Source organism: Microcaecilia unicolor, chromosome 4 (genome assembly GCF_901765095.1).
Source record: "Microcaecilia unicolor chromosome 4, aMicUni1.1, whole genome shotgun sequence".
NCBI lineage: Eukaryota > Metazoa > Chordata > Amphibia > Gymnophiona > Siphonopidae > Microcaecilia > Microcaecilia unicolor.
This window is the reverse complement of record NC_044034.1, coordinates 129,138,901-129,161,832: the sequence shown is the minus strand read 5'-3', so window position 1 is coordinate 129,161,832 and position 22,932 is coordinate 129,138,901. Positions and strand designations below refer to the sequence as shown.

The following is a 22,932-nucleotide window of genomic DNA, read 5'->3' as shown; positions in this document are numbered from 1 at the left end:
TGAAGATCTTCTAGTAGGGATACAAGGACAGTTTCTGTTCCATAATTGGGTCTGAATCCAGATAGACATGGATCTAGCCAGTTTCTTTCTTGATCACAGATTGTTCTATAAGTTTTCCTAGAATGAGATATTAGATACTGGCTGGTATCTTTCAAGTTTGTTTTGAGATCTTGCCAGGTACTTGTAACCTGGATTGGCCACTGTTGGAAACAGGATGCTGGGCTAGATGGACCTTCGGTCTGATCCAGTATGGCAATACTTATGTACTTACAAGTTTATCCTGGTCAGGGTAGTTCTTCTTTAACAAAGGACACACCACTGCCCTTTTTAATGCTGTTGGTAGTTGCCCATTAGATTTTTGTGGTGCCTTCTATGAGGCCCCTGCTTACTTGCTGCAATATCTTTGATGGGCAGGGGTCGATGGAGCAAGTAGTTGGTCAGAGGTCTCTTAAGATTTTGTAAAGGTCTTCCTCTGCTATTGGGTTAAGAGTCCCATATGTCTGTGTTAAGAAGGGTCGAGTTTGTGCGCGCCTGGTTAGCTGATTTGAGAATTGGTGGTACTGCCTGTAAATCCTGGTAGAGACTTTTAATTTTGTTAGCAAAGTATGCAGCAAAATCACTGCAGTTCAGAAATTTGACTGGGCAGGGTGGTTCTGTTGTGGGGATTGCAGTAGGCTGTTTACTATGCTGAACAGGTGCTTGTTTGAATTGTTTTTTGTCGTGATAGGGATGTTATTTCAATACTGCTATCCCGGTATTTTGGGATATCAATCTCTTTGTAGAATGCCAAGTGACCCTTTTTATGGGTTGGAGAATTGATCACCTATGTGAATTCTAGTTCTGCCATCATGTCCATGTCTAGGAAAACAGCTCTGGTGGTATCTAGGGTTCAGTGTGTAGTTTGAAATCTCCTATAATCACCATCCTAGAGTAATTCAGGTTCACTTGTGTAATTAGATCAAGTTCTTGCACAGATAATGTGCTGTTAGTATACTTTGAGCAGCCAGATTGTTTTCTCCCCTTCAACTGGATTAAGAGATTCTGATTAATTTAATTGGGTAATGATGATTCTGCTCAGCTTGATTGTATCCCGAATTGGGACTGCTACCCCTTTACCCTGACTTCCAGGTCTTGGTTGATATTGGATGTTGAAACTTGTTGGGCATAGTTGGGCCAGTGGTAAACCCCCACTTCCTTGTCATCAAGCAGATGAAGCCATTACGTATGGGTTGTGTCCATCAACCAGCAGGGGGAGATAGAGAGCACTCAACTTTTCACAGTGCCTCATGGCCAGCCAGCTCCACTGCCTCTTCAGTATTCTCTATCTCCCCAAGCAGGGTGGCTGCAGCTTCTTCGAGCTCCATCAAAAATCTGCCTGGGGGTGGCTCCTGGCTTGCCAGTTGTTAGCCGGGGTGTTAGAGGCTATAGCAGCTTCACTTTGAAGGCACATAGGTCAGCCCTTTCCCTGCCTTACCCATGCCCCCGTGGATGTGGACATATTAGCTTGCTTTTCCCTGTCCTTTCCCACTCAGTGGATGCAGGCACATTGGTTCGCCTTTCCCCTGCCTTTCCCACTCATCTGAGCCTCCGGAGTTCTTACTACCTCTGCTTTCCTCACAGCGTTAAAAAAAAAAAAAAAAAAAATGGAACAGAGGTTTTCCTTTGATTCTTCTATGGGACCGGAGCTGTGATACTCGGTCCGGTGAGGTAAGAGTGTTTTCTAACTCCTCCGGGGTGGGCCTGCGATCGGGGCGTTTTTGGCGCGAAACCGCCATTTTGAATTTTCCTGCCGTTTTCGGCGATGGCTGCAGAGAATGTAAAGCACTGTTCCCGGTGTGGCAAGCGCAAATCAGCAGCGGGGCTCTGTAAATCATGCTGTACAGGTGTAAGAGCCGGCCCGAGCATGGCGAGCGATGATTCTTCCCGCTCAGAGCTGGCAGCGGACGCCATTTTGAATTCTCCGCATGGCGCGGCCTCCGTAGAGATGGGGAGCCCTGAGCCCGGGGGGGGGGGGGACCTCGAATTGAGGCTGTTCAGGGAGCGGCTAGCCCCGGGCGGGATCTGGGTGCCCAGGGCGAGTTTTTCTCCCCTGATTTTGTGGTGTTATTGCATAAAGCATACATGCTGAAAAGAGCTCTCCCTCAAGGGTTGTCTGAGGCCCCTTCTATTGTCCCCCCCCCCCCCCCCCCCCGGTGGATTCTGGCCTGGGACTGCCCTCTGAGGCTATTTTCCCTGATAATTGGCATAAAGAAAAGTGTAGAAGGGCTAATTCCCCTTCAGATTGTGGTGCACCTCCTTCCCCCCCCCCCCCCCCCGTGGTTGGGCTGTGAGGATTCAGAGAGTTCTGGCAGGCCTTCGTGGTCTGAGGAGCCAGAGTCGGGTGCAGAATTACCACAGGATCTGGATGATCCCTCCGCAGTGAGGATTTTCCACCGTGATGAGCTGCCAGCGCTTATTTCAGATGCCCTACAGGTCCTTTCTATTGAAGAGCCTGACAGTGGCACGGCCTCCTCTGTGAATCCTAGGATGGCTAGTACCAGAAAGCCTGCTCAAGCCTTTCCTTTGCATGACTCCATCCAAGAGCTTATTTCCGTTCAGTGGGCTGACCCCGAGGGACCTTTGAAAGTTTCTAGGGCTATGGGGCAATTATACCCTCTGCATGAGGAGCATTTGGCTCGCTTTGCAATGCCTAAAGTAGATGCCCTAGTCACTGCGGTGACAAAGAGAACTACCCTCCCTGTGGAAGGAGGAGTTGCCCTGAAGGATATACAAGACCGTAGGCTGGAAGCAGCACTTAAACGGTCCTTTGAAATTGCAGGTCTTACTGTTCGGGCGTCTGCATGCAGTTGTTATGCTGCTAGAGCCTGCCTGGCGTGGTTGCAACAGGCAGTGGAACAGGCCGGAGATGGAGCGGAGCCCTTCTCGGATGTGGCTCCGCGGCTGGAGTCGGCCTTGTCCTTTTTGGCTGATGCCCTTTATGATATTGTCAGAGCTTCAGCTAAACAAATGGCAGTAGCAGTGGTGGCTCGCTGTCTTATTTGGCTACGACATTGGGCAGTGGACATGGCCTCTAAGCAAAGGTTGGTGAAGTTGCCCTTTCAAGGCCGCCTCCTATTTGGTGAGGAGTTGGAAAAAAAAATTGTTAAAAGCCTGGGAGATCCTAAAGCCCAGCGCTTGCCCGAAGATAGGCCGAGGCCTTCCTCCAAGGGCCAGGAGGTCCACTCCTCTTATAGACCTCGCTTCCGTGAAGCTAGAAGGTACCACCCAGGGCGTTCTGCTGGGTTCACTTCTCGTGCCCGTTTTTCAGCAGAGGAACTCCTTTCGCTTGGACAAGCGTTCCGCAGCCACAGGCTCTAGGCCTGGAGTTCATGGGCGACCCTCTCAATGATGGTGCGCTGGCCCCCTCCTCGCTTCCTGTCATCGGAGGACGTCTTTCCCTCTTTGCCGAGGAGTGGGCCAATATTTCCTCAGATCAGTGGGTTCTGGACCTGATCAGAGATGGCACAGAATAGAATTCAATGCGCCAGTAAGAGACATGTTTCCATAGCGTCCCCAGATCAATCCAGAGACTTGTGGGTTATGCCCCTCCTCTAGCAGGTCAGATAGAGAGAACTCAGAAGTTTCCCTCTAGAGGGCATGTGCAGCCACAGTAACTTCAGTATTCTCTCTGTCTAGCAGGTAGAAGGAGCATACTGTGCAGCTCTGTGTTCCAAGGCTCCTATCCCGTTCCCTCGGGTGTGTTGAGCTATTGGTGGGGTTGAGGTGCTGAAGCACATTTGGGATGCACCTGGTGGTGCCAGGTCCCTACCCTTCTCCCCCAATCAGCCTGAAGATTTCCTGGACGTCCAGTGTGGGCTTTAACTGCGAGTCTCCTGCCTCTTAAAAAAAAAAAAATTCTCTTTAAAACGAGCCTCGCTCCCAGCTCTGCAGTTGTTTAGCACTGAGCAGCCTTCAGTTCAGCGTGCCTGCAGCGTGAGCAGAGCTAAGTCTGGGACGTAGTTAAGGCTGTGTTGAGATGTCTGTGCCGTCGGAGTCGGTTAAGCGCTGTTCGCGCTGTGGGACTTGTAAGTCGGCAGCAGGGGTTTGCGAGGCTTGTGCATCTTCTGTTACTAAGTCCAGGATGGATGTGGAGGACCGCGCCGTAGGCGCAGAGCCCTCGGGCGGCGAAGCGGTTTTGGCGGGAAAAGCGGGGCTCGGGTCGTCGCGGGCCTCCGCCGGCGCCATTTTCTCTCAGGGACTGGCAGGGCAGGAGAGTACTTCAGCGGGACTTGCGGCAGCCCATTCCGGCCCGGTTTCGGGGTCGGAGCCGTCTGCTTTCGCGGGCTTTTCTCCGGAGTTCGTTCTCATGCACGACGCGTTTTTGATGCGCGCGGAGGGCGAACGTCACCCGGCGGCCATCTTAGAGGGTCCGGTGCCCTCGTGCTTGCAGCTCCTTCAGAGGCCTTCCAAGAAGTCGCGGGTGGAGCTTCCGGAGCCCTGGAGTGAGGATTCAGGCCGCTCTGAGGGTGAGGAGGAACAGGGTTCAGGGGAGTCATGTACAGAGAATCTGCAGGAAGGAGAGCTCCCCGCGGCTGAGGGGGTTGATCCCACAGCGGCAAGACTCTTTAGAAGAGAAGAACTGCTTCCTTTAATAGTGCAGGAGTTGCAAGTTTTGAACCTGTCTGTGCCAGAACCCTCGGTACCGGTTGCGGTGAGTTCTTCAATAATGTCAGGTACTAAGGCCCCCCCCCCCCCCCCCCCCCCCCGAAGTCCTTTTATATCCATGAGGCCATGCAGGTGCTCATTCGGGCTCAATGGGACTTGCCTGAGGCTAGTCTGAGGGTGGCTCGTGCTATGAGTAAGCTGTGCCCGTTGTGGCAGGAAGATTTGGATTCCTTGAGGCTGCCGGTCGTGGATTCTTTGATTTTCAGCGGTGGCTATGAAGACCGCATTGCCCGTAGAGGGCGAGGCAGCCCTTAGGGACCCTCAAGAGAAAAAGCTCGAGGCTTCAGTTAAGTCTTCCTTTGAAGTAGCCGCTTTGACTTTACAGGCTTCGGTATGCGGTTCTTATGTGGCTAGAGCGTGCCTTTCGTGGGTCCAGAAGTCAACGTCCTCGGCTGAGCTAATTGAGGTCCTTCCCAGATTGGAGTCAGGGCTGGCATATTTGGCTGATCTTTTGTATGATATCCTTAGGGCTTCAGCCAAGGGGGTCTCGTTAGCAGTCTCAGCTAGGAGGTGGATTTGGGTCAAGTATTGGGCCGCGGATTTGCCTTCGAAGTCCCGGTTAGCTCGGTTGCCTTTCAAAGGTAGGCTACTGTTTGGTCAGGAGCTAGAACAGATTGTTAAGGATCTTGGTGAGTCCAAAGGGCGGCTTCCGGAGGAAAAGGCTAAGAACCAGGGGAAAGCCTTTCGGCCACGTTTTAAGGAGGCAAAGAAGTACAGGCCTGGTAGGCTCGGGGGGTTTGCAAGGCCCCGGTTTTCTCAGAAACAGCAACAGCCCTTTCGTCAGGAACGTAGAATCCCTCAGGCAGCTTCCAGCCTGGCATGATGGGGCCCTGGTCCAGCCCTCTCCGCCTATAGGAGGACGGCTGTCCAAGTTCGGGGAGGAATGGGCCAGGGTGACTACAGACGATTGGGTCCTGAGTATTATAAGAGATGGGTACAAACTGGAGTTTGCTTGCACTATAGGAGACAGCTTTCTCGAGTCTCCATGCAAGTCGGCGACAAAGGCTGCAGCGGTGAAGGCACCTTAGCAGAGCCTGGAGGCGGTAGTATTGGTACCGGCAGACGAAGTGGGACTGGGTCGCTACTCTATTTACTTTGTGGTGCCAAAGAAAGAAGGTACTTTCCGTCCAGTGTTGATCTCAAAGCGGTCAACAAAGCCCTAGCGGTACGTCACTTCAGAATGGAAACTCTTCGCTCGGTACTGGCAGTGGTGCAGCCAGGAGAGTTCATGACGGCCCTCGACCTGAAAGAAGCTTACTTGCATATTCCCATCTGGGGCCCCCATCAGAGATTTTTCAGGTTTGCGGTGTTGGGGCAGCATTTCCAATTCAGGGCCATGCCTTTCGGGCTGGCCACGGCCCCGCGCACGTTCTCCAAGGTAATGGTGGTCGTTGCAGCGTATTTGCGGATGAGAGGGTTGCAGGTTCATCCTTATCTCGACGATTGGTTGATCCGGGCGCCATCTTACGAGGAATGCGTGCAGGCCACTCAGCAGGTGGTAGATCTTCTGCAGTCTCTGGGTTGGGTTATCAATTTTCAAAAGAGTCATCTCGTACATACTCAGACGTTGGAGTACTTAGGTGTGCGCTTGGATACCGCTCAGGGCAGAGTTTTTCTTCCGACTCAGAGACAGTTCAAGATAGTCGAGCAGATTTCGTCCATTCTGCAGAATCCGGCCCCAAGGGCCTAGGATTATGTCCAGGTGCTGGGGTCAATGGCGGCGATGCTGGAGGTGGTGCCTTGGGCACGGAGTCATATGCGTCCTCTTCAATGGCATCTTCTCAGTCATTGGTCTCCGCTGTCCAAGGAGTATGCGGTTCTAGTTCCCTGGTCTCCGCAAGCTCGTTTTGCACTCCGATGGTGGCTCAAGGCGGAGAATTTACTTCAGGGAATGCCCCTGTACACGCCCGACTGGTGTGTAGTGACGACGGATGCCAGTCCGTCGGGTTGGGGGGCTCATTGTCTCGGACATTCGGCTCAAGGGATTTGGACCTTTTCGGAAGCAAAACTGCAGGTCAATCTTCTGGAGCTGCGAGCGATTTGACTGGCGCTGATGGCGTTCGAATGGTTGCTGGCGAAGAAGCCAGTGCGGGTCCTTTCCGACAATGCGACGGCAGTGGCTTATGTCAGTCGGCAGGGGGGGACGAGGAGTGCTCCACTGGCGAAAGAAGCGGCAGTACTGTGTCGTTGGACGGAGGTCCACCTTTCGCAACTGTCGGCAGCGCACATTGCAGGGGTCTTGAATGTACAGGCCGACTTTCTCAGCCGGAACCTCTTGGAGGCCGGAGAGTGGGAGCTGTCCCCGTCAGCCTTTCGGCAGATTTCGGATCGGTGGGACACGCCGGTGATGGATCTGATGGCTCGTCCTTCCAATGCCAAAGTGACTCGGTTTTTCAGCAGAACCAGAGAGGTCGGGTCCGAAGGGTTGGACGCTCTGCTTCAGCAGTGGCCGTTGGAACTTCTTTACGTCTTTGCTCCATGGCCGATGATCGGTCGGACGGTGGGCAGGATAGCTCGTCATCCGGGACCGGTGGTTCTGGTGGCCCAGGATTGGCCACGGTGTCCGTGGTATGCGGATATGATTCGTCTCCTCATCGACGACCCGTTCCATTTGAGTCATCTGCCGGAACCTCTGAGACAGGGTCCGGTAGTCATGCAGGATCACGCTCACTTTCGGCTTTCGGCCTGGCTATTGAGAGGTCGTGTCTGAGAGCTAAAGGTTACCCGGAGGAGGTGATTACCACGATATTGCATGCGCGTAAGCGATCTACTTCCACTGCGTATGCTAGAGTTTGGAGAACCTTTGTAGCCTGGTGTTCGGCGGCTGGGATTTCTCCGCAATCGGCTTCTCTGGGAGCTATTTTGTCGTTTTTGCAACCAGGCATGGACAAGCAGTTGTCACTTAACACATTGAAGGTGCAGGTTACGGCTTTGGCGTGTTTTAGGAACCGGTTGGGGACGCATTCCCTGGCCTCCCATCCAGATGTAGTGCGTTTTCTGCGCGGAGTTGGGCGTTTGAGGCCTCCGAGGGTACCGGTGGTGCCGGGGTGGAATTTCAATTTGGTACTTCTAGCGCTGCAGCGCCCTCCCTTTGAGCCTCTGAAGAAGGCATCTTTGAAGGATTTAACGTTAAAAACAGTGTTTCTTGTGGCTATGGCGTCCGCTAGGCGGATATCGGAAATTCAAGCACTCTCGTGCAGAGATCCCTTTCTTTGTTTTTTGGAGGCGGGAGTTTGTTAGAACAGTGCCGTCTTTTCTGCCTAAAGTGGTTTCTCGTTTTCATGTGAATCAAGAGGTAGTGTTGCCATCTTTCAAGCGGGAAGATTATCCTGAGGATTTTCGAGTTCTCTGGTATCTGGATGTTCGGAGGGCTCTTTTGGAGTATCTTGAAGTGACTAATGCGTTCAGGAAATCAGATCATTTCTTTGTTCTGTTTGCAGGAAGTAAGAAGGGCAGTATGGCATCGAAGGCGACCATTGCTCGATGGCTGAAGGAGGTCATTTCTTCCTCGTATCTGTTGATGGGGAAAATCTTCTCCACTGAACATAAGGGCACATTCCACAAGAGCTCAGGCGGCATCGTTGGCAGAGTCTCGACTGGTGCCGTGGGAAGACATTTCAAAGGCAGCGACTTGGTCGTCTCTGCATACATTCGCGAAGCATTACCGGATTGATGTAGCGGCGCGTCGGGAAGCGAATTTCGGGGCTTCAGTGTTGGCGGCCGGTGTAGGTCGGTCCCACCCTGATTGAAGTGTGCTTTGGTACATCCCACAAGTCTCTGGATTGATCTGGGGACGCTATGGAAGGAGAAATTATGTCTTACCTGATAATTTTCTTTCCATTAGTCCCTCAGATCAATCCAGAGGCCCCCCCCTGTTGCTCACCTACGTAATTTCAAATAAGATCAGGATATTAGCTACTGCGGTTCGTCTTTGTGATTTCAGATAAAGTCGGTATAATCAGATAGTTCCGTTTACGTTCTGGTTTGGGTTGAACGGTTGCTCGGTTAATGTGGATTTCAAGTTAAAAAAAAAAAAATTTCTAAGTGTATCTGAGGCAGCGTGGAGGAGTCTCCAGATTGAGGCTGCATTTACAGAGGCAAGAGACCATGATTCGGGCTTTTCATACTGCTTTGGTATCGTGTATACTGAAGTTACTGTGGCTGCACATGCCCTCTAGAGGGAAACTTCTGAGTTCTCTCTATCTAACCTGCTAGAGGAGGGACATAACCCACAAGTCTCTGGATTGATCTGAGGGACTTATGGAAAGAAAATTATCAGGTAAGACATAATTTCTCCTTGTGGAGTCCCGATGCGGTTCTACCGCCAAACGGGCGGCGGTAGAGGAGACTTTGCAAGGTCTGATTCAGTTAGGGGCCGTGTCCCTGGTACCTCCCGCCGAACACGGCTACGGCCGATACTCCATCTACTTTGTGGTGCTGCGAAAAGGTGGGTCTTTTCGCCCTATTCTGGACTTAAAAGAATGAAACAAGTCCCTGAGAGTGCGGCATTTCCACATGGAAACCCTGCGCTCCGTCATTGCTGCGGTACAGCCAGGAGAGTTTCTCACGTCTCTAGACCTGAAAGAAGCTTACTTGCACATACCAATTTGGCCCCCGCACCAGAAGTTTGAGGTTTGCGGTGTTGGGAAAACATTTCCAGTTCCGAGCCTTGCCTTTTGGCCTTGCCACAGCTCCCCGAACCTTTTCGAAGGTAATGGTGGTAGTAGCTGCTTTGCTCAGGCGAGAAGGTATCAGGGTTCACCCGTACCTAGACGACTGGCTCATCAGAGCAGACTCTGTAACAGAGAGCTATCAAGCTACAGCCAGAGTGGTCTCAGTACTTCAATCTCTAGGCTGGGTCGTCAATATGGGCAAAAGTCACCTGACCCCCTCGCAATCTCTAGAATATTTGGGGGCCAGGTTTGACACAGACTCGGGCTATGTATACCTAAGGCGGTGCAAGCTTCAGAATCAGGTCCGTCTGCTCCTGAGGATGCCCCGCCCGCGAGCTTGGGACATTGTCCAGCTGCTGGGATCGATGACAGCCACATTGGAAGTGGTGCCCTGGGCGACAGCGCACCTGAGACCTCTACAGTATTCCCTACTTCAAAGATGGTCTCCAGTTTCTCAGGATTATCAATGCAGACTTTCTTGGCTCCCTGCGGCCCGAGTCAGCATGGAGTGGTGGCTCTCAGACAGTATGCTGCGGCGAGGAATGCCGCTGGCACTCCCCGATTGGTGTCTAGTAGTGACAGATGCCAGCCTGAAGGGCTGGGGCGCACATTGCAAGGGGAAGCATGACCAGGGTCTATGGACACCCAAGGAGTCAGAGTGGTCCATCAACCGCCTGGAGTTGAAAGCGGTGTTTCAGGCGCTTCTGGCCTTTCAAGTGACCCTGGAAGGATTGGCTGTCAGAGTGATGTCGGACAACACGACAGCAGTGGCCTACATAAATCGACAAGGCGGCACTCAGTGCAGAGCACTGGCCGCGCAGGCCGAACAGATTTGCCACTGGGCCGAGCAGCATCTTCAGTTTCTGTTGGCAGCTCACACTGCAGGTCAAAGCAACGTGCAAGCCGATTATCTAAGCAGGCATCAGATCGATCCAGCAGAATGGGAACTAGCAGACGAAGTATTCCTGCAGATATGTGCCAAATGGGGCAAGCCCGTGATGGATCTTATGGCGACAAGTTCAAATGCCAAAGTCCCGTGCTTCTTCAGCAGACAGAGAGATCCTCGCTCGGCAGGGTTGGATGCCTTGACTCAGCCCTGGCCTCCGGGCCTACTATATGTGTTCCCTCCGTGGCCCTTGATAGGGCGCGTGCTCCTGCGGATTTGGCTGCACCCAGGAGAAGTGGTCCTCATCGCCCCGGATTGGTTACCAGGAGGCCTTGGTATGTGGACCTCCGACAGATGCTAGTGGAGGCTCCCCTTCCTTTACCTCTGGTACCGAACCTGTTGTCACAGGGCCCAGTAGCCATGGAGGACGCCTGCCGCTTTGGTCTTATGGCATGGCGATTGAGAGGGCGCAATTGAGGGACAAAGGCTATTCAAACACAGTCATTTCCACTCTCCTGCAGGCCCGCAAGCGTTCCACTTCCGTGGCTTATGCCAGGATTTGGCGCCAGGTTGAGTCTTGGTGTGCTTCAAAAGCGATCACACCCATGCGTGCTCCTGTCTCGCCGATTCTGGACTTTTTGCAGGATGGTGTACAAATAGGCTTGGCCTATAATTCCCTGCGGGTGCAAGTGGCAGCGTTGGCCTCCCTTCGTGGTAAGGTTGAAGGCGATTTTTTAGCTGCTCATCCAGATGTGGCACGGTTTTTTAGTGGGGTGCTTCGGCTCCGGCCTTCCGTGCGAGCACCCTGTCCAGCTTGGAACCTGGGGCTAGTTTTGAAGGCCCTGCTGGCTTCTCCTTTTGAGCCGCTTTGGCGAGTATCAGAGAAAGATTTGACACTAAAGGCCGTTTTTCTTGTGGCCATTACTTCGGCGAGACGGGTGTCAGAGCTCCAGGCGCTGTCCTGTAGAGACCCATTTCTGCAATTCTCAGAGTCCAGGGTCACGGTTCGGACCGTGCCTTCCTTCATGCCTAAGGTGGTTTCAGCATTTCACCTAAACCAGCCTATTTTCTTGCCCTCCTTTGATAAGGAGGAGTTTCCAGAATCTTTTGGGCAATTGCACCTGTTGGATGTGCGCTGGACTCTGCTGCAGTATCTGCGAGTTACTATCTCTTTCAGGATCTATGATCATCTGTTTGTTTTGCTATCAGGTCCTCACAGAGGGTCTCCAGCATCTAAAGCCACTATTGCCCGCTGGCTCAAAGAAACTATCTTTTCAGCTTATCTGCTTGCCGGCCGGTCTCTGCCTGTAGCCTTTAAGGCGCATTCTACCAGAGCAATTTCTTCCTCTTGGGCTGAAACTGGAGCACTCTCTCGTCAAGAGATGTGCAGTGCAGCAACATGGGCTTCTAAGCTCTCTTTTGCCCGACATTACAGGCTGGATGTGGCTGCTAGGAGGGATGCGCGTTTTGGAGCACAAGTGCTAGCGCGTGGTGTGACCTGTTCCCACCCTATATAGGGATTGCTTTGTTACATCCCATACGTAATGGCTTCATCTGCTTGATGACAAGGAAGGGAAAATTAGGTTCTTACCTTGGTAATTTTCTTTCCTTTAGTCATAGCAAATGAAGCCATGAGCCCTCCCTGTATGATTGTCTGTATGCTGTGAATCTGTTTCAGGTTCTGTTCTTGTTTCCTGCAGTTCCTTCCTTGGGAGAAAGTTGGAAAACAGTCTTCAGGATTCATGTTCACTTATAGGAGGATGAGTCCATTCCCTCCAGTTTATGTTTTGGAGGATGAGTTTATTCCCTCCAGGAGGTTGCGTGTATCCCCTCCAGTTATACAATAAGGAGGACAAGTTTATTCTCTCCAGGAGGGTGTGTTCATTTCCTCCTTTTGAGTTCATGCCCTTGTTAAGGGGCCATCGTTCGCTGTGAGGAAAGTTCATGTTATTCTCATTGCAGTTTGCCATACTGCTTAGGAAGCTTCAAATACTGAAGAGGCAGTGGAGCTGGCTGGCCATGAGGCACTGTGAAAAGTTGAGTGCTCTCTATCTCCCCCTGCTGGTTGATGGACACAACCCATACGTAATGGCTTCATCTGCTATGACTAAAGGAAAGAAAATTACCAAGGTAAGAACCTAATTTTCCCTTTCATCTAGCCACTTATTTAAATGTCAAGATGCTATTCATGGATGACGACATGGATCACTGAGGATTTCTTTCCAGTTGATCTGACAGTCACCAGTCCTGTAGTTCCCAAGGGTGGTCTGGGGGTAGCTTTCATATGGCAATGACTTTTAAGTACTGGTGTGTAGGTGTTTGACCTCTTGCACTTTTGTCTTCTCTTTGGTTTGTGGGGATTATAGCTTCCTCTCCCACGCACCACTGGGATCCCTGAGGTCTCTTGGTCAGCTGGGCAAATACATGTTTGTGTCAGAAGTTCCTTAGGAAATTTTCACTGTGTAGCACTGCAGTCTTAACACTCTGTGGATCAGCAGTCTTGCCAGTTGACAATGTAAGATTAAAGGCATTAAGTCAACAGGTTTGAGAAAACAGCCGTTTTAAAGTTGTACATTCAGACCTGGTCTGGGAGATTAAAGGCTTCCAGTAATAGAGAAACAAAGGACTGTACTTTGCACTTCTATGTGAATTTCTTTGGAGACTTAGGCCCCGATGTTCACAAGCAAATGTGGGCACTAGAGGCCATTAACGCCAGAATAGTGCCTGCATTTGCTACCGCTGAATGCCAAGAGCCGATGAAATAACAAGCTCGTCAGCTCTGAGCGCAGTGAGCTCGCAAATGCATTCTAAATGGGTCATCACCTATTCCTCCCCAGTGCACCAAACAAGGGTGCTTCTTCTGCTGCAAACCCTACACCAGCTCAGAGCTGGTGTTTAAGGTTGTGCCCAGCAGGGAAGGAATAGGGAGCCCTAACCTGTCAAACAGCCGTAGTGGTCCATTGGACCCCAGACCCCCCCCCCCCCCCCTCCCAAAAAAAAAAAAAGATAAAAATAAAATGATGATGGTCCAGTTGGACCTCTGGCCATGCCCCCCTCCCCCCATCCTGAAGACTAGCTCTGGTGGCCTGGCCTATCCCAACTCCCCTCCTACCTTGACAAAGGAGGAGGGACAGAGTCCTAGTCCCTCCTCCTGCTGGACGACCCATCAAAATGGTGGCACCCTGCCCTTCCTGGTGCATTCACCATATATGGGAGTTTCTCTTCCTTTATATGGTAGTTAAACCCCACCCAGTACATCATTTTGCTATATTGATGGTGCAGCCAGCAGGAGGAGGGACTAGGAATCTGCGAATGGGCGGAGGCCCATTTGCAACTGCTATCTGCAGCTCATGTAGCGGGACGTTTCAGTGTGCAGGCAGATTTTCTCAGCAGAACCTCATTGGATCCAACAGAATGGGAATTGTCCAGGACGGTTATACACAGTGGTATGCTGATAAATGTTTAACAGGCTCTCTCCCCGGTCCACCTCTGCACCTCCCAAATTGCAGAGCTGGTTATAGCCGGGGAGAAAGCATGGGTGGGGGGGGGGGGGGGGTAGTGCATTACTCCAGGAAAAAAAAATTTAATGATCCCAGGTTCCAATCGAATTCATGTTTAATGTGGGATAAAATGCCGTAAATAAATATAAACTTTTAATGTTGAGCACCTGATTCTCAAAGTGGACATATTCCAAACACCATAATGAAAATAAAATGATTTTTTCTACCTTTGTTGTCTGGTGACTTTGTTTTTCTAATCATGCTGGCCCACTCTCCGATTCTGCTGCTATCTGTCCTCTTAACTCCGTTTCCAGGGCTTCCTTTCCATTTATTTCTTTACTTTCTGCCTTTCTTCTTCATTTCTTGTCCTACATCCGTAAATAAAAGCTGGGTCCTCCGCAGACTTGACTGTCCAGTGGATCCAGCTTCTGCCTATTTTCTTCATCCATGTGCAGTTTTTCTCCTCTCTTCCTTTTCCCTCATCTCATCTTCTTCCTCACTCTTCCCTCCCCTCCATCCATGTCCAGCATTTCTTCTCTCTCCATTCCCTCTCCTCCATCCATGTCCAGTAACTCTCCTCTCCCCTGCCCCCATTCCAGCCATCCATATCCACCCAGCGATTCTCTCCGCTCCCCTGCCCCACCTCCAGCCATCCACACCCACCCAGCGATTTCTGTTCGCTCTCCTCCCCCCTCCAGCCATCCATACCCACCCAAAAATTCTCGCTCCCCTGCCTCCATCGCAGCAGCCGTAGTGAAAGCCCAACTCTAGCCTTCCCTTCGTTTCTTTCCTGTCAGTGTCCCGTCCTCGTGGAAAGCGGAAATGACGTCAGAAGAAGGCGGGACACTGACGGGAACGAAGGGAAGGCTAGAGACGGGCTTTAACTGCGGCTCCTGCCATGCTTACCTCACTGCCAGGTTGCGTCGCCCCTGGGAGCTGGCTCCCGCACACCACTGGTTATGCATCTCATCACAGCACTTTGGGGCACACTGACAACGGACCTGATGGTGACTTGCGCGAGAGCCAAAGTGGCATGGTTTTTCAGTCTCGGGAGGGGTTGAATGTTCTCCTGCAACCCTGACTGGTGGTAGAGTTATTGAACACCTTCCCTCATGGCTGTTGATGGGAAGGATCCTGTATCTGGGTGGAAATTATTCTGGTGGCTCTTGATTGGCCCAGACAGCTGTGGCATGCAGTTCTGGTTGGTTTGTTGGTAGGGGACCAGTTCCTGCTGCTTCTCAATCCGGACCTGCTCCATCAGGATCTCGTGCCCATGGAGGATCCCTCCTGCTTTGGTCTTATGGCCTCTCTCTTGAGAGAGTGAGATTGAGAAGGAAAGGTTATTTGGAGAGGGTTATCACTACTCTGCTTCAGACCTGCAAACATTTTACACTGGATGTGCCCGGGTCTGGAGAATTTTTGAGGCGTGGTGCTCAGCTCAAGGAGAGTCACCTATGATGACTTTTTTTATAGCAGATCCTGGCGTTTTTGCAGGAGGGACTGGCGTTCAATTTCCTTCATGTTCAGGTGGCAGCTCTTGCTTGTTACAGGGGTCGAATGGTGAACTCTTTCTTGGCTGCCCATCTAGACATCTGTTTTTTTGAAGGGGGTTAATAGGCTGAATCCTTCTTTGTGACCTCCATGTCCATATTGGGACCTTAATTTGGTTTTCAAGGCTTTGCAGCAGGCTACTTTTGAACCCTTGCGAAAGGCGTCAGTGAAGGATCTCACTCTTAAGATGACTATCTTGGTGGCGATGGCCTTGGCATGGTGTTTGTCTTGCTAGGATCCGTTCTTCTGGTTTTCAGAGTCCAGAGTTACCATATGGACGATTCTTCCTTCTTGCCGAAGGTGGTTTCTGCATTCCATCTGAATCCAACCATTGTCCTTCCCTTCTTTCACAGTGGAGGATTTAATGTGGGACTTTCTGGCTTGCAGTGTTTGGATGTCCACAGAGTGCTCCTTTGTTATCTGCAGGTGATGAATGAGTTTCGCAGGTCATACCATCTTTTTGTGCGATGTTGGGGCCACGGGAGGGGCTTGCAGCTTTCAAAGAGACCTTGGCGTGGTGGATTAAGGAGGCTATTTCATCAGCATATGTTCTCGCGGGCTGGCAGTCTCGGTGCCGTTACACGCACATTCTAGTCGGGCTTTGGCGACTTCCTGGGCGAAGTCTTGCATTTTTTCACAGAAAGACATCTATTAGGCAGCCACTTGGACCTCCCTTCATATCTTTTCTAAGCATTTTCAATTGGATATGGTGGCATGTTGGGGTTCCCAGTTTGATGCTACAGTCCTGTTTGGGGGGGACAGCGGGTTCCCCCCCCCCCCTTATATAGGGACTGCTTTGCTGCATTCCACTATTTATTGGCTTAATGTGCCGCAGATATGAAGGAAGGAAAAACTGTTCTAGCTGATGATTTTCTTTCCTTGTTTTTTTTTTAATATTTTTACAAAACTTTTTACAAGCCATACACTTGTTAAATAAACACAGCAGAAGCTAACATGCAATGAAGGAAACATCATATCACAAAAGTAAAGTCAGCTTTCTTAGACTACATTAATGGGATGTGTGGCCAAATCATAGGAGATTATCATAGGTAACAATTTTCTTTCCTTTAATTACAGTAGATGAATCCAGCATCCCACCTCTCTGCAGTGTTGTTTTTCTTATTATTATGGGGTAGGAGATGGACACGGCGTCCAAATGAAGCAATAGGAGAGCTATATCAAGTAGCTGATTGGCTGATACAGAGAACTGACTTCTGGGCACCTAGCCACGGCTGACCTGTGTTGGGGGATGCCCTGGGTTCTGGCTCAGGTGCTGCTCTGGTAGATGACATAATCAGTATCTGCGGAGCTACCTGCCTTAAATAACTGAATTCGGGTCAGTGATCTCTGTCTCCACCTGCTGGTAGATGGACACAACCACTAGTTCCTGAATTCATCTGCTTAAATTAAAGGAAAGAAAATTATCAGGTAAGACATAATTTTTCCATATGACCTAGTTTTTGCGTCTGTTCACTTTTGCTAGCCTCAGCCATGGTAACTTGTAGGTGGCTGTGACTTTAGAAATTGGTCAGCTGATGCCATTTCTAAGGCACACAGTAAACTCCCCTGCTCTATGATGGGGATCTGTAGCAGGTTAAGTGGTCCTCTAGGATCTACAGGGAAGATTCAGCCTAGAGACCGAGGCTGTCCCTGTTTCTGTGAGAAAAGTTCTTGCCTTTTCAGGTGCACAGAGAGGCCAGCTTTTTTGAGAGGAGAGGGGGCAAGGAGGTCCTATAGCTCAGGCTCCTTCCCTTCTATCAGCCTTGCCAGAGAGGCCAAGGGCTACTGATGAGTTTCAACAGGTCCCCTCTGCAGTGCAAACTGGCGAGAGGCAGGCTTTGCCTGTTTCACTGGGTGTTGACTAGGGTTACCATATGGCTCCAGAAAAAGGAGGACGGATTGAGCCAGCCGGGTTTTATTTCCATTGCTTTCAATGGAAGTAATTGAGCCAGCCGGGTTTTTCTTCCATTGCTTTCAATGGAAAGCAATGGAAGTAAAACCCGGCTAGCTCAATCCGTCCTCCTTTTTCTGGAGCCATATGGTAACCCTAGTGTTGACCCTCATCTCCAATTAATGAGTCCTGGAGGTAGTTCAGTAGGGCTTTGCGATTGAGTTTGTAGAACCCATTTCAGATGCCTTTATTGTGTGGCCCTGTGGGGGCAGGGCCCAGGAAATTCATAGTAAGGGAGACCTTGCATCATCTGCTCGCTCTGGGAGCCATCAAGCCAGTGCTGCCACAGGAGTGTAGATAGGGCCATATTCAATTTATTTTTTTATGCCTAAGAAAGGGGGGATCTCTTTAGCCAATTCTGGATCTCAAAGGGGTCATTGCTTCCTCAGGTCTAAATTTACTACTACTTCTAATTATTTCTATAGCACTACTAAATGTATGCTGCACTGTACACTGGTACTGTCCCTAGAGGGCTCACAGTCTAATTTTTTGCAGTCTTAAGTTTTTATACCTGGGGCAGTGGAGGATTAAGTGACTTGCCCAAGGTCACAAGGAGCTAACCAAGAGTGCACAAACTCGCCTCCTCCTCCTGACACAGACATATGGGACTCTTTTTGCCCAATAGCAGAGGAGTGCATTGACAAAATCTTAAGAGACCTTCAACCAACTACCTGCTCCCTCGACCCCTGCCCATCAAAGATAGTGCAGCAGGTGAGCAGGGGCCTCTTAGAAGACACCACAAAATTGTGAACTCCTCTCTTTCTAATTGGCAACTACCAACATCATTAAAAAGGGCAGTGGTTCGTCCTTTGCTAAAGAAGAACAAACTTGAAAATTATCGACCAGTATCCAACATTCCATTTTTAGGAAATCTTGTAGAACAAACAGTCTGTGATCAACTCAGTGATTGGCTGGAAGACAGAAACTTGCTAGATGCTAGTCAATCTGGATTCAGACCTGGTTATGGAGCAGAAACAATCCTTGTATCCCTACTGGTTGATCCTCACAGAATGAATACTCTGATTTTTATTTTTTCTTCAGAATGGGTCCTAAAAAGAAGCTTTTCTTTTAAAAAGGACACATCTGTATGGCTGAAAGAGGCTTTCTGAACTGCAAAAAGATTTCCATGACACAAAAACTGCCTCTAAACAGATTTGATTTAAGTGACCTGTAAATGAGCAATGGCCATAAAAATGCATGTCTGTGGCATTCAGAGTGTGACTGATAACCTTGAACATTTTGGATTGTCAACCGCTATTGCTTTATCCTGTTTAGGGGAAATGTTGTTAGTGCTTATAAAGAAAAAAAAAAACAGAAATCTGATTGGCATCGAGAGACCTTTTGAGCATTTTGAGGCCATATAGGGATTGTTCAAGGAGGAAGAAGGATCAAATCTGCCCTTCAAGCCTGTGTGGCATTATCTGACACTAGAAAGAAATGACTTGAACCTCTGGTGATCTTTGTGGATTGGTTTTGATATTCCCACAGTGATTTCTATTTTAAGAATTTTACATTGTAGGACAACTGCTAATTGTAAAGTTAACAGTGTTTGGAGAGCCATAAAGTTCCCTAATTGGCTACAGTACTGAGCATCAATGGCCTAAGATGCATAACTTAATGTAAATAGAAAGTTCTATTTGAAGCAATGTTTTTGGTTGCTTTCCAAGCCACTAAAAGTACCTTAAAATGTATTCTCTTAGTTTAATTGCTTAACTTTAGCAGTATTGCTCTCATGTTTGGCCATCTCCCAGAATTGGTGACCTTGGGGCAAGTTTTTACATTCCCTTCCCTCATGGTAGGTGAATGCTGTTGGACAGGATGCTGGGCTCGATGGACCCTTGGTCTTTTCCCAGTGTGGCATTACTTATGTTGTTATTGCACCTTGAATTTTTGTAAGTTATTTAATGTACAGTTTGCATTGTAAGTGAATAATGGTATTTAAAAAAAAAAAGTGCCACAGTAAGTTTCTTTAAATTTCTTGTATACTAAATGTAAATAAGAACATATAATATGACATGCTGTTAATAAGAACATTTCCTGTTACTTACTGCAGGTGGAACAGGTGAAAATGAATGTATAATTAGCCATCCAGTCAGAAAACATCTTCGTAAGACAAGGCTTGAACTCCTTCACAAAGAATATGAGGTAATACCTTTGAACAATAATGTCTACTAACTTTGCAACTGGTTATTAAGTGGTGACAAATTTTGTAGGACATTCTGATCCAACATTTAAGCAGAATTGAGTATACCTTCAACAAGTTCTACTGCACAGAACAGACCCAAAAATTGAAGCAGCGGAAATAACTAAACTAAATATATCAGTACTTCATATTTTATAAACATTAAGATCAACACGCATGTAAAAAGAACAGGCCATTAATAAGAATTAGTAACCTGGCATGTCTCAGCATAAATGACTGCATGCAGTTGTCGTGTAACCAGGCTGCAGCAATGGATAGGGATGCACAGGAACCTGGGGGGAAGAAAAAGAAAAAAAGCATCAGGAGAAGACAAATGATTTGTTTTTCTTTAGTATCTAGCTACATTATTCTACACAAGTGGATGTTAACCCCTTCTACCAGCAGATCAAGGTAGAGAATAAAGCTGAGCATTACCAGTTACCTTATCTGTATTTATCTGGTGGTGTTTCCTGGGTAGATCCAGTATTTTCTGTACCTCAGCAAATGGTAGGCCATTCTGGCTGGTGCTCCTAGTCCCTGGCCTAGCTTCCCGCTCTGTTGGCTGTGGCTGTACAGCTTAGTTGAGCCTAAGGGTCACCCCCTCAGCTTATCCAGTCCCTACCTGACCTGGTTGAGCGCGGATCTTGGCTCTGTTGCCTCCAGTTGCGCTTCATAGTGTCCACTTGGTGAGGTCCTCATCCCCCTCCCTTCCTTGCCTTCTGGCCCTGTTTGGATGCAATCTTTCTGGGCTCCTATGCAGCTACCAGGCCTAGTAAAAAAAAAAAATCCTAATTGGCTTTGCCTGGCATTAACTTTATTCCCTGGTGCAAGGCATAAAGCTGTTCCTCAAAAATGTGAAAGTTGGCAGATCAGCACATCTGTTGGCTCTGTCTCCTGTGAATGGGCCATTTTTGACTTCAGAAGTGACCCGGTGGGGGTGGGGAGTGCCAGAGCTGCTACTGCTTCTGCCTTGGCGGGAATGGCAGCCATGTTGCCTGAGTTTCTTTTCTCCTGCTGCTGTTTCTCAGCAGCATGATTATCCACAGCCCCCTTTGTGGCTCTGGGTTGGAGTATGAGGCCTCGCCTTCCCACCCACCGTGGGCCCACTTACAGGGGGATCCCAATGATGCTCTGGATGCAGGCTGCGACAAATTTTCATGAAATCTAGGAGCCAGCAGCTGAGACCGCTCTTGCGTCTCCTTTCTCATCCCTCCAACGTTGTCCACAGTGAAATTTTGTTTTTGGGAGGTTGGGAGAAGGTGGGTGGAATCCCCTACTAAACCAGCAGTAGCTCTTTCAGAAAACTTATTACTAGGGCTCTTTTCTTATGCTGTGAACCTGGGCAAAGAAACTTTAGTAAATCAGTACCTTAAGGTGCCTTTGCAAGGCACTGTTCAAAACAGAAAAAAAACCCCAGAAAGGAAAGGTAAATACTCAACAAAAATGAGAGAGAGAAACCAGCCCCTAAACAACCGAGACTATTTAACATGTGTAGCAGAGTCCTATATGGATTCCTATATATATTAGGGTTATACATCAGTTAAAATTTTGTAATCGCATAAAGTGCTCCCGCCTTACATTTCCTCCTCTACAGTGCAATATATAGCAGAGGCATTCCTATCTTGTTGGCCATCTGGGGTGGAATCGCTGCTGACACCCCCCCCTCAACGCGTCACCCACCCTGGCATGGCACACCCCTTACCTTTCCTCCTAGCAGGGCAGACTGCCCCCCCCCCCCCCCCCCGCCCCACCCTTGGTTCTCTACTGATAGCAGATGTAAATTCTCAAAACTAACATTTCAATTACTCAACTAAAAATAAAATAATTTATCTTACTTTTGTTGTCTGGTGATTTTATCTTTCTAATTACCTCATTCCCTGTCTCTGGTTCGTTTTCCTTGTGCTACCAGCGCAGTTCTTTGCTCTGAACTCTGTTTCTAGGGCCTCCTGTCCATTCACTATTTCTTTAGCTTCCCCTCCTTCATTTCCTGCCCTAAATCCATTTTTCTTTCTCCTTCTCAAATCTACCTTGTCTCTCTTCTTTCCCCTCTCCTTGCCCTCCTCTCTAGGGGCACCATTTCCTCCCTTCCCTTGCCCTTTCACCTCCTTCCAATTGCCCTTCTTTCTAGGGGCACCATCTCCTCTCTTCCCTCCCCCTGCCCTCCTCTTCAGGGGCACCATTTCCTCCAGTCTCTCTTCCCTCACCTCCCCTTGTCCTTTTCTCCAGGGGCACCATCTCTTTCCCTCCCTCTCCCTCTCTCTGCCAGCCCATTTTCTGCATTCCGGAACCCTCCTCTCCAGCCCACTGTGGCCCACATATCTCCCTCTCTCTGCCAGCACCTTTTTCTGACCACCGTTGTTGTGGTCCACATCTGTCCTCTGCACTTTTTTCTGACCCCCCCCCCCCCCCCAATCCACATCTCTCCCTCTGTCCTTCTTTCTCCCAGTATCTCTGACCTGCAGCGCTGAAGGCATGCTGCTTCTTTGTATCTTCCCACCCGGAAACATGAAGTTCTGTTAGAGGAGGCGGGACGCTACAGAGTGTGGCTTGGAGTGGATGAGCGAAGCAGCATTCCTTCAGTGCTGCAGCAGTGAGAGAAGCAGCAGAAAAGTTTTTTGCACAGTCTGGAGGAATGCTGGTTGAGGGCATTATTAATCTTACTCTTCGCTGTATCATTATTGGTGCTTCTTTTGAAGTGTTTTGCTTTGGAGCAGTTGGATTTTCATAGAATTCAGTGTACTAAAGCTGTTTTACTTAATGAGATGTTTAAGAGAAATTATTAACACACAATTTTTGGGGTGGTACATATTAATTAAAGTTAGAAAAAGTAATAAACAATAAACAATAAGACATTGCACATTACCACTTCAAATTATAGGGGGCATGGTGATGTATAGAGTGTTCATGTGAGCCGTTGTGAAGGTAAGCCTATCTCTGGACTACGTTTAGTTGTTCGATTTATGAGAGGTTTGCTTTTGTCAAAGCCCCCTGTCAAACCTCCACCGCTTCAGTGTTATTCTCACCCAGCTGATGAAAGCTCCTTTTGAGCCACTGAATTCCTGCCATCCTGAAGTACTTGACCTGGAAGGTCTTTTTCTTGGTGGCTGTTACTTCAGCTCGTAGGGTCTGTGAGCTTCAGACCTTAGTAGTGGATGCATCTTATACTAAGTTTCATCACAACAGGGTAATCCTCTGCGCGCACCTGAAGGTGGTGTCTTGCCAACATTCTTTCCCCGACCCCATGCCCATTCTAGCGAAAGCAGCTTGCACACCTTGGACTGCAAGAGAGCGTTGGCCTTTTACATGGAGCAGTAGAGACCTGTATGGCCGGGGGTGAGTGGGTGGAGATCTGTGTGGCTGGGGGGAGGGGTGCTTTAAAGAATTTCTTGACTACTAAGGGTGCCGTGAACTGAAAATTTTGGGAACCACTGTTCTATTGTAAAATTGTTAGTTTTTACTTTTAAGAACAAAAAAATACCATTTTT

General features: G+C 49.2%; 1 protein-coding gene across 1 annotated transcript in view; it reads left to right on the top strand.

Annotated features, from left to right (window-relative positions):
* Positions 1 to 22,932, top strand: part of OBI1 (ORC ubiquitin ligase 1) — a 79,374-nt gene that overhangs the window by 23,244 nt on the left and 33,198 nt on the right. The window contains exon 3 of the mRNA XM_030200622.1: positions 19,319 to 19,410. Within this exon, the coding sequence (XP_030056482.1) occupies positions 19,319 to 19,410 (92 nt within the window). The remainder of the gene's footprint in view (positions 1 to 19,318; positions 19,411 to 22,932) is intronic.